General features: G+C 38.6%; 1 protein-coding gene across 1 annotated transcript in view; it reads right to left on the bottom strand.

The window, feature by feature from the left end:
• The window catches only part of STXBP5L (syntaxin binding protein 5L), a 384,965-nt gene extending 375,744 nt beyond the window's left edge, over positions 1-9,221 (bottom strand). The window contains 1 exon segment of the mRNA XM_089909991.1: positions 7,012-9,221. Coding sequence (XP_089766117.1) covers positions 7,012-7,200 — 189 coding nt within the window. The 5' untranslated portion in view covers positions 7,201-9,221.
• Between the last annotated feature and the right edge of the window lie 3,020 nt (positions 9,222-12,241).

The raw sequence follows: 12,241 nt of genomic DNA, 5'->3' as shown, positions 1-12,241 counted from the left end.
AATATTAACACTATCCTTGGCTTCTTTATAGGACTGTTACGAAGGTCAAATGGGATATTTTGCAGATGAAGCTTTCTAATTTTAACTTAAGCAAATTACTAGATTAACAAAAACTCTCCATTCTCTTTGTAAAACACAGATTGATACTAATGGTTCATTAAATGCTTGAAACTAGTAAACTTGTAGCTAGAATACTCACACCCTCCTGCTCCCAGACTAACTAGGTGTGGGCCAGGTAGCTATAGGGATGAACACAAAATAAATCTAGAAAAAAAATATATGTATATATATATATATATATATACACACACACATACGTATGTTCATCTATACTTTGTATATAGGTCTGTATATATATATATATGTATATTCATCTAGATTATACACCCATGTGTATAAACTGTCAGCTGATATATATACATGTGTATGTGTATATATATATATAATTTATTTGCTTGTTGAAATATATATCTCATCTGACACTGAAGTTTCCTCCTTATTCTACTTTAAACAAACAAAACCTGAAAATTGCATGTAATGAATTTGGGACAGTTTATGGATGAGAAGTTCACATAGAACTCTAATTAGAGAACCAGTGTGCAACAAAATAATCTTGGTCATTTATAAAGTGATTTGTAAATTGATGCATATTTAAATGTTTTCATTTAAAATAAAATGTTTAAGACATATATCATTATTAATGACTTTATGCTTTAATCTCTTTTCAATTAATCAACCAACCATGTATATGCTACTCCATTCATAAAGTATATCAAGTGCCTGCTATACTGGTTCTCAATATTGGCTGTGCATCAGAATCTCCTGTGGGGTCTTTTTTAAAAATGCATGTGCCTAGGCCCAATTCCTAGAAACTCTGATTTTCTAAGACTGGGGTAGAGCTAGAAATCTTTCTTTTAGACAGAGTTAAGAACCAGTGGCCTAACAGGTAGTGAGCACCCTAACAATAATAAGAAAATAAAATATAACTGTCTCCCAGAGTTCATAGTAAAATAGTAGTGACAAAAAAATCTTTTTAACCACAATAAGTTGCTAAGTTCACACTATAGCAGATGCTATAAGCAAACAGAGAAGAGGAGGAAAAAAAACCTAACTCTGCCTGGGGTGGGTAGATGAGGAAGGCAGTGGTCAGAGCTGGTTTCACATAGATGGTGTTTCAACTACAAAGTAATGAAAAGTAACTGGAATTCTCTAATTATATTAAAGCTGGAAGAGATATTCTAATCTGTAGCAATAAGCTAAGAAAAGGCGTTGAGATATGAGAAAATATGGTGCTTTCAGGGAATACAATATATTTAGGGTATCAAGGAAATGAGGATGGAAAGGTAAACATGAGCCCCTTCTGAAAGGAACTACATAAAGATCAATTAAACAGTTTGAAGTTTAGTGTATAGAGCAGTGGTTTCAAATTGTGTTCATGGAATTCAAGTTTGGAAAAGGCAGTTCATTACTGCACAAACATCTGAACAACATGGGCATTCAAATGCATACATACTGAACTTAAAACAGATTGCAGTAAACCGATGCCATTAACCTGTTTTTTGCTGACCTTGAACAAAAATTTCTTCTACCATTTCTCTTTTTGAACTTCATACAGATGTGTCACTGATTATAAAGGTTGTACTTTTACTTTTATAAGGTTAGCAAATGTCCTACGACCTGTCTATGGATAATATCATACAACAAAACCAAATATAAAAAAGTTTTTTATTTATTGGCTGAATAATTTATAATTTATTTTTTTAATGTACACCAATAAAGTACCATATTTATTTGTTTTAATAGGTGTTATTTTGCTTGGATTTTACATAAGACCCTTGTTTCTAGATCACCACTGCTCTAGGGAAACCAACATAGAATTTTTAGCAGGGAAAATGACATAATTACATTATAATTCAGAAATAACCATTATTATAACAAAATGAATTGGAATAGGGTAAAACAAGAGGTGACAAAATCAGCCAGGAAGTGATTTCAAGAGACCAGGCAAAACAAACACATGAAAGAATACTCAACATCATTAATTAGAGAAATGAAAATAAAAACTACAATGGGGTATCACCTCACACTGGTCAGAATGGCCATCATCAAAAAATCTACAAACAATAAATGCTGGAGAGAGTGTGGAGAAAAGGGAACCCTCTTGCACTGTTGGTGGGAATGTAAATTGATACAGCCACTATGGAGAACAGTATGGAGGTTCCTTAAAAAACTAAAAAACTACCATATGACCCAGCAATCCCACTACTGGGCACATACCCTGAGAAAACCATAATTCAAAAAGAGTCATGTACCACAATGTTCATTGCAGCTCTATTTACAATAGCCAGGACATGGAAGCCACCTAAGTGTCCATCGACAGATGAATGGATAAAAAAGATGTGGCACATATATACAATGGAATATTACTCAGCCATAAAAAGAAATGAAATCGAGTTATTTGTAGTGAGGTGGATGGACCTAGAGTCTGTCATACAGAATGAAGTAAGTCAGAAAGAGAAAAACAAATACCGTATGCTAACACATATATATGGAATCTAAAAAAAAAAAAAAAATGGTCATGAAGAACCTAGAGGCAGGACGGAAATAAAGACACAGACCTACTAGAGAATGGACTTGAGGACACGGGGAGGGGGAAGGGTAAGCTGGGACAAAGTGAGAGAGTGGCATGGACATATATACACTACCAAGTGTAAAATCGATAGCTAGTGGGAAGCAGCCGCATAGCACAGGGAGATCAGCTCTGTGCTTTGTGACCACCTAGAGGGATGGGATAGGGAGGGTGGGAGGGAGGGAGACACAAGAAGGAAGAGGTATGGGGATATATGTATATGTACAGCTGATTCACTTTGTTATACAGCAGAAACTAACACACCATTAAGCAATTATACTCCGATAAAGATGTTCAAAAAAAAATGGGCACAGGTTCATGGTGCCCCAAAACAATTACAATAGTAACATCAAAGATCACGGATCACAGATCACAACAAATATAATTATAATGAAAAAGTTTGAATTATTGTGAGAATTACCTAAACATGACACAGAGACATGGAACGAGCAAATGCTGTTGGAAAAATTGTTCCAATAGTTACTTGACGCAGGGTTGCCACAAACTTTCAATTTGTAAAAAGCACAGTATCTGCAAAGCACAATTAAGCAAAGCACAATAAAATGAGGTATGCCTGTATACGTTATGCTTTATACATTGCAGTATTCAAGGTTCAAATTGTCCCAAATTTGGCCAATGTGAACTCCTTGAAGTTGACCCCTGTATCCACACAATCCCAGTGGTATTGAAAGCATTCCTGCTTTCTGGCATAGCAAGAGGTATCAAGCTCATCTGGTACATTTCCTGCCCCAGACCTAGAATCAGACATTCTTTTCAAGGAGCCCTTCTTCCTTTTGTTGGGAAATGGCTTTCAGAGACTATGATCAGCACTGGGGATGCTCACTTCTACCAGACTGTCATTATTTCTATGCCCTCTCAGTAAATAAAGCTAGGAAATATGTGAATTTCAGAAAGAAAACTAAATCATGCATTCATATGGATATTTCCAATTTAAGTGAACAATTAAATCATCAATTATTATATTTGTATCCCTTTGCTTTCACACTGAAAATCTTGGTTTTAATGACATTAACATGATTGCGTATTTGCTTATGCATATACATATATAATGTATATTATGCGTAAAATAGTTTCAAAACTACAAGACTAGTATTACTACTAACAACAGAACTATCAATTGTGGGACTTCCCTGGTGGTCCAGTGGTTAGGACTCCAAGCTTTCACTTGCACAAGCTGTGTGGTCAAAAAAAAAAAAAAAGAACTATGAATTGCAACTGAATATTTCATTGTGGTTCTTTTTGCTCTTTAGGATATACCTCACCATGGAGGTCCATTAAAAGTTTGAGGTTTTTTTTTTTGTTTTTTTTTTTTTTTGCGGTACGCAGGCCTCTCACTGTTGTGGCCTCTCCCGTTGCAGAGCACAGGCTCCGGACACGCAGGCTCAGCAGCCATGGCTCACGGGCCCAGCCGCTCCGCGGCCTGTGGGATCTTCCCGGACCAGGGCACGAACCCGTGTCCCCTGCACCGGCAGGCGGACTCTCAACCACTGCGCCACCAGGGAAGCCCAAAAGTTTGAGTTTTAATGTCATTTGAAATAATTGTTTTTTTCTGTGTGGTTTATACTATCAATTTTATATACTCCTAGGTTATGGTTTATACTATCAATTTTATATACTCCTAGGTTCATTTGTATCCATTTGTTTCAGATTTGTAGGAGTTTTTTTCCTTTTTGATCCAAATTTTTTAATTATATGAAATGTTCACATGGTTCCAAAATCAAAACTATAAAACAAGGTGCAGTCAGAGAAGATTTTTAAACACTTTATCCCTCCTTTTCACCATAAAGGTGTTTTTTAAGGTTATGAAATTGGACTGAATTGTTAAAGAGAACCTGATACCAGAGAGAGATTCAACAGAGTGCATTGTTAGTAACAGTTACAGGGGGGAAATTACATGTTAATGAAATAAGCCTTATTCAAATCAGTAAACATGTTATAGATCCAAAATAAATTTTACACACACACACAAAAAAAAGAAGAGACCAGGCAAGAAAATATGGTGGAATGAACAAGTACTGGAGATGGTGAGAAGGGAATAAATTGTAAAAATACTAAGGAAATAGGATAGAATTTGACAACCAATCAAATAATAGAGAGGAAGATAGTTTTCAAAAGAGCAGATTCTTGATTTGTACTTTAATTTTGGCCATATTGAAAAGGTAGAAGTACTCAGAAGGTACCAACTGCTTAGTACTCAGAATAGAATGTTCTTTGCACATCTAATCAGTGAGTCCAAATTAATTCCCCATTTTAGTAACAGTTTTAATTTTGGAGTTTCCTTAATGCATCTTTACACATTTTATTACAGTCCAGGTAACCTAAAGTCATATAACCACTTTTTTAAATTAACTATATTCCTATCTAAAAATGTCACAGAACTTTCCCCATTTAGTGAGATTTCAATACTATTAGTGTTCAGCTCAAATAGCTTTCTATCCTTATAATTTCTTTGAATATTGTTACCTAATATTTTATAACCCACTGGTTATAGTCATTCCACCAAGAACAAGGTGATTTTAAAACTTTAACAATCATATAAATATGCATTTCACTGCCTTTTCCAACTTATACATTGCCTTCACCTAATTGTCTTGTTTGATCTTCCCAACTACCCTCTTAGGTAAGAAGAGCAGAAATACTTATGACCATACTACAGATGAGAAAATCATGTCACAAGGCAGATAAATGGCTTTCCAAATAATATGTGGCTGGCAAGTGGCAGAGCTTTAAAAAATATAAATTTTCTGATTCCTAGGCCAGTGCTCTTCCTACCATCCCATATGTTTTTGAAGTAATACATATTTAACTTCAGCCACTTTGCATGACTCTCTTGCCTAAATAAATAGGAAGGTGATTATCTACCCCATTTTCCTCTCTTGCATTCACCCATTTCCCCTGAAATGTTTTACTTAAAACCTTCTCTACCAGTTTATACCATCAACAGTCCAATGCCATTCTGTTTCAGAAATTTATCTTTTCTATATCAAGTTTACCTCTACTAAAACTATCCTGCATTACTATCATATTCACGAACTGAGAGGCTTTGGAAATTTTTTAAGATTCTTGGAATGGTAATAGTAATACATCAAAGATTAGAGAATCAGGGCCTAAGTCCCCTGCTTAGCAGTTCAAATTTGGCCTTTAGGACCCTTTCACATATTTGCCTCATGACCACTATTAAGCTCCTCCCTAACCTGACAAAATATCTATTATTTCAAAGTGAGGACAAAATTGTATACAACTTTGTATACAAAATTGTACTGCATACAAATTTCACAGGGTAGATTAGAATTAAATCTGTTTATCTAACCTAATTCTAAATAAACTTGCTTTTATGTAATCTATAATATTTTAGTAATTATAGATTTGTTTTTATAATGACCCTACTGGGAACAGAAATTAAGGGAATAATTGAAACTTATCCCATTACACATAATCTGTTTACTACAAAAATAATTTTAATAATTTCAAAAAAATTTGTGTTGAATTACTGAAAAATTTAATACTTAATTTCAAAAATTTACTATTTCTTCTCATGTATTCAAACACATTTATAAAACTATATTCATCTGCATCATATGAATGACTTGGTAACTTTCTTACTGCACATGACACGTCAAAAGCACATTCTTAGGCTACCCCCCAAAAAAGGACAATACAAATTATAAATCACTTGATGTCAGAAAATAAAACAATTATCTCTATATATTAACACAATGCTTGTTTTGTAAATTCTCATCTCTCCCCATCAGAAACTCTTTCTTTTGCTTATTTATTAGAAGTTCAATATTAAAGTATAATTACCGAAAATGCTTCCTCACTAAACCAGAACACAGGCTATTTTTGAGTTCTTACAAGTATTAAGCCCATAGCATTTGTTTGTTTGTTTATTAAGAATTTAAGAATCTGGGTGTGTTTTTATTCAGAATTTTAAACACTGCCACTAGATATTTTAAAATGGACATATTCATCTAGCTCTTATCTACTTAATTCTAGCAACATCTTAATAGCTTTAATCATTTTATACTGAACAGTGAAATAAAATTAGTTTCTCTGAATGACAGCATGGGATTAACTATTTATACATAAATATTAAATTTAAAAAGTAGTCCATTAATGGGCCTTAATATTATCTTGCAGAGTCTACTTTTTATGTTTGCTTATTTCCCTCTTAAACTATCATTGATTTTTAAGTTGATGCTTGGAATATCTTAATTCAAACTGACCTACCCACAAAATTCTCTGCACCAGACTCTCTGATACTGGCATCTCAACAATTTCCAGTCCCTGGAGTGTTTTAATTCTTTCCTCACAGTAGTAAAATAAAGAAATAATAAGCTTTAAGCCAATTCAAAACTTACCTTACAAATCTGGAAATAGTCTGAAGTCAAGGTTTCCTGAATCTCCTCTCTGAGAACCCCTGCAGTCCCTCCTGGATGCATGGAACCACTTCCAGCCCCGCCACCACTGTTACTGCCACTGCTGCTACTACTGCCAGGGGAGGAGGCAGTTAAGCCATCCAAAACTTTTCGGAAATTAAACTTCTTCATTTTAAAAACTGTTGAGAAATTCAAAGGAAAGGGTGACTTAACACATGGAATATACGTGGGTAAAAGTGTTTAGCTTTTCATCAGTCATGGCAGTAGCCAGTCCGCATTTTACGAGCATTGGCTTTCAATGAGTAAAAAAAAGGAAAAACATCAACCTTTGGTCAAATTTTAATTCTAAAAAGCATATCCTTTAAAAAGAAAAAGAAAACACAACTCCAAATGCACCAGTATTCCCTCCTCAGACACCAAATTTTCAAGGGCTTTATCCCCAGCTGTAGCTACGCTTTATCAGCACCGGGGTAAAAATAAAAGGCAGTGTCATCATCGTCATTAGCATTATATCATCATTATTATACAATCAAACCAGAGTCCATCAGACCAAGACTCTCTTTCTTAAAGGTGGGCTTTCCTCCTAAAGGTTGAGCTCACCGTATTTTATTTTCAGAAAAATGGTGGTGGGGGAGAGCTCGTATTTATTCTGCCACCACCTTCTGGGCTTTCCCTCATCATCTTCAACGCTCCCTTTTTCTCAACAGGAAACGCGGGATGGTGAGGGGGCCTTTTTCCATTTCCACCCGGTACAGCCCGGACCCCAAAACACTTGCAGGTGACCCACAGCAACAGCCGACGGGAGGGGCCAGCAGCGGCGCCGACTGCCTCCGCTTCCCCCTCCGTCTCCCCCTTCCCTCCCCGAGTCTCTGCCCCCAACCCCCTGCTCTCACCCTCCACACCACCACCACCACCACCCCCGCCCCGCTCTGCCCGCAGCCGCCGCCTCGCTAGCCCGCCCGTCCGCTCTCCCCGCAGCACGTTGGTGGCTCTCGGGGGACATGAGGCAGTGGTGACGACGGTTGCGGCCCGAGTCCCGCCACAGCCTGCTGGGCAAGGAGAGCCGCCGCTCCCGCAGTCCCTCCCCGGGCCGAGCGCCTAGGCGCCGGGCTCTCGCCCGCGGGCGCGCTAACACGCAAACACCCTCACACAGACATTCGCGCGCCCAGCCGGAGCACACGCAAACACCCTCACGCAGACATACGCGCCCGGACGCTCACGCGCACAGACACACACACAGGTGTGAGGGAGCCGCGGTTGGACGGCGGCGTCGGCGTCCCAGAGGGATGACTGACTCCCGACTTAGGCACCTTCCTCAGCCGCTACTATCCGCCTGCCAGCCCGGAAAGCTGTGGGTGCGGAGGGATGCGGACTCGCAGGCGTCGGTCCGGCCCGGCTCCGGCCGCTTCTCCAGTCCCTCTGGTAGCAGCGTCCGGCGCTCTCCGAGGTCCTACCGGAGCAGGCAGTCTCCACCGCAGGCTCCGCCCTCCCGCCGTGGGAGGCAAGCCCCGCCCCCAAACCACCCCCTCGCTCGCCCGCCCCTTCTCCCCTGGCTGCTAGGGGCCCGCGAAAGGGGCGGAGAGCTCCGGTACGTCAAAGGGCGGGAGTAGCCTCGGCTCCAATCCTAGGCTCCAAATAGCCAAGGTCCGCGGTGCGAGGCGCGGAAGAAATTTGTGGATAGGTCGAAAGAAGCGCCAATGAAAGGGGGAGGGGAAATTTAGAAAGGCAGGTGAAGTATTTGATTGACAGCGGTATTGGCCACTATGCTGGGGGGCCGTGCTTTGTGGGCTGTAATTGGCGCTACCTGTTGAAGGACGCAAGTGTGAATCAATAGAATGCCAGGAAGCGTGAGAACTTGGGCGCCTTCAAGGCTACAGAAAGGGTTTCCCTAGGTCTGACTCTGGACAATATTGTGATTTGGGCAACTATTTTGCAGTTTACCACCTCTGAGCCTCTTCCCGCTCTCCAGGTGCATCTATGGGCTTCCCTCACTGCCGTGCTACTTGTATAATTGTTTAACAGGTCACATCTGCCAAATGGAATGTTATTGCAATAGAGTTTTGGAATATACAGCCTTTCAGATCCTGAGGAATGAATCGCTCACCTTGTTCCAATACGTAGACTTGTCCCTTCCCCCCATTTTCATATATACAAAAAAAATTTTAAGAAACATCTCTCTCACTTAGTAAGCCATGTCAAAAATATTTTTTAAGCTTTTTCTATGAGTCACTATAATCATTTGAAAGATGCATGGGAAGATGTGGTTCTGAGTCCTAACTTGCTACTGAATTTGGGGAATCTTGGACCTCGATTTCTTCATCTCCGAAAATGAAGGGCAGCTCAGGGGACCATAGCAAGCTGTAGACTACAATCTGGGCAATGCAACAGAGCTTATTAGTAATCATCCCATATATTCTTACATTTTAGTGATCTTCTAGGATAACCTCTTCTTTTTCTTTCTTTTCTTTTCTCTCTTTTTTTTTCCTTTGGAGGAAGGGAATGGAAGGGATGAGGGATGAAAGGGGAGACCTGAAAGAGAAATGAGTTGCCCAAGGTCACATAGCAAGGAAATGGCAGAGATAGAATAGAGCACAGTTTTTTTGGATCCTCAGCTCAATGCTCATGTTCTCTTTTTTATTTTTTTAGTACTATTTTACTCCTTTGGAGACCTCCCAAGGACCCCTCCAATACTGCCTAGTAGTCTCTTATTGCCACAGTTAGAAAGTAATGCTCTTGTAGTCAGACATGGTATTGTATATTTCTCCTATCTTATTCAGCACCTGACACAATGTTTCACACATAAGAGGTGCTTAAAGGGTTTTGAACAATTGGGTTATTGACAGTCATTAGTAAAAGATTTATGAGATGGCACCCAATTATATCTGGTTTTGGAGGGTAAAACTAAGGGTGAAGCAAATGCCATGTCTGATGTAAACCCATTTTAGTAGGGTTCCAAATTTTATATTGGATTCCTAACAATGTGTATCTATCCTTACTCTCTTTTTCTTCTTTTTCTTCTCTTCTTCCTGGCCTATTTCACCTCTAAGCATGGGTGCCTATTGAGGCTGAAGAGTTTGCTTTCCTCTCTTTTATGTCTTGCTTTTCTTTTAAAAAGGGGAGAGGGGAATTGCTTCAACTCTTTGAGAAGTAGGCATTGTGGTCTAAAATAATGGATTTAGATGCCCTCCTTTCCTTCATCAGAAAGTCTATTGGCAACTCCTTAATTTTCAAATAAAGGGAAACAAACCTATAGCAAGTGATCGTTTGGTCTTTTGATGAGAATGAAGAAAGAAGATATCCTAATTCAGCAAAGTGACAGGTAATGTTTGCAAGAAAACCCCCTAAGCTGCTAATCACTAACACTATACTATCTTAGCAAACTAAGTGGTGGTTATATTCTAAAAATTATGGGAGAACTGAGAATGAAAAAGCACACAAAACAGATTGACAAAGACTCTGCTTGAGGACCTGGAGGGAATTCATTGGCTCTCTTGAGTTAAAAAGAGGTGACAGGGCTTCCCTGGTGGCGCAGTGGTTGAGAGTCCGCCTGCCAATGCAAGGGACACGGGTTTGTGCCCCAGTCCGGGAAGATCCCACATGCCACGGAGCGGCTGGGCCCATGAGCCATGCCCGCTGAGCCTGCGTGTCCGGAGCCTGTGCTCCACAACGGGAGAGGCCACAACAGTGAGAGGCCCGCGTACAGCAAAAAAAAAAAAAAAAAAAAAAAGAGGTGACAGAGTAGATATCTCTTCAGATGGGACAACAAATAAGAATGGGAAGTGGAAGAAAAGTCATCAGAATATATAAATGTTTTCAAACAAATATTAGAAGCCTAAAAAAATATGATTAGAATGAGACTGTGTACTCTTTGAGGCTATTCTAAATATTCTTCTTCCTCCACAGTAGATACGTAACACAGTGTCTTATACATAGTAAGTGCTCAGTAAATATTAATTTGAATAAATTATAGCAAGAAAAAATCTTCACATAATTGCAGTCTCACAGAGAGAGAGAGAGAGAGACACTGGGGACAAAGGATATTATGATGCCAGTTTACAAACTGTGAGCAAAAGATAGAAATGAGCAAGAGATAGGGTGAATTATGTACATGAGGAGACAGCATAAACATTTATAGCCTAAAATTCTTACTAGGTAAGAGAAGCATAGTGAAATATCTATGGAAGCAAATTCCATTCTTAATTAATTAAAGAGAAATAAGGTGTTATTCTATAAACCATCTGGTAAAGGGAATGAGACCAGACTATGAAATATACCTTATAAATAATATAGAGAACTTTAGAATTGAGTCAGATACTAAAATTGTAGAACTATGTTCTTTCTACTGCAAACTAGAATACCTCATGGAGTGGAGTTTCTGATAAGCCATGATGTTTTCCTAAAATGAAAAGTTTGAAGAACTTCAAGAAAGAAAAATAGCCTAACTTGGTCCTTGGAGAAAAGTTATCAGATCATTTAAACAAGTCTAATACATTAGAAGGATTTTTCGGATATATGTTTAAAATATATTACAACTCACTTTATGGGTTTGTGATCTTGGCTTCAAGCTAACAGATGCTGCTTTTCCACACCCCAAAAATAATCAAATAATCGTAGAAAGTATGTATGTGTGTGGCACTTCATAAAGAGAAGATTTACTAAACTGACCAGGCTTGGAGAAAACTAAGCCAAATTGACAAAATGCAGGCAAATGGTCCATCATACATAAAGTTGATAAATTCTACCACTTATTTAGCACCTGTATGCCAGACAGTATACTATGAAATTTATAAGCATCTTTTTAAACTTCATCCTTACTATAACTCTATGAGATAGGTATTATCCCCATTTCACACGTGAAGAAATTTGCGACTCAAAAACATTTGAGAAGTTCACCTGAGTTCACTTATGTATATAACCCAGTCTTCAAATTCAAGGCTAACTTCTAAGATTATGCTCTTAATCACTGCCCTATCACTAAGTAGAGGATTAAATAAAAACAGGAACAGGAGAAGTGTGGGGGTCAATTCCTCTGAAATAGTGAATATATGTGTACTAGTTTGCTAGGGCTGCCATAACAAAATACTACAGACTGGGTGGCTTAAAGCACAGAAACTAAGTATCTCACAGTTCTGTAGGCTAGAAGTCTGAGATCAAAGTGTCAGCAGGGTTGGTTTCTTCTGAGGCTTCTGTCCTTGGCTTGTATATTACTTCC

This window comes from Delphinapterus leucas, chromosome 4 (genome assembly GCF_059928025.1).
Source record: "Delphinapterus leucas isolate spDelLeu-1000000601 "Yukka" chromosome 4, BTC_Dleu_Yukka2, whole genome shotgun sequence".
NCBI classification, from domain to species: domain Eukaryota; kingdom Metazoa; phylum Chordata; class Mammalia; order Artiodactyla; family Monodontidae; genus Delphinapterus; species Delphinapterus leucas.
The sequence above is the reverse complement of the archived record's forward strand: the minus strand, read 5'-3'. Positions and strand labels throughout refer to the sequence as shown.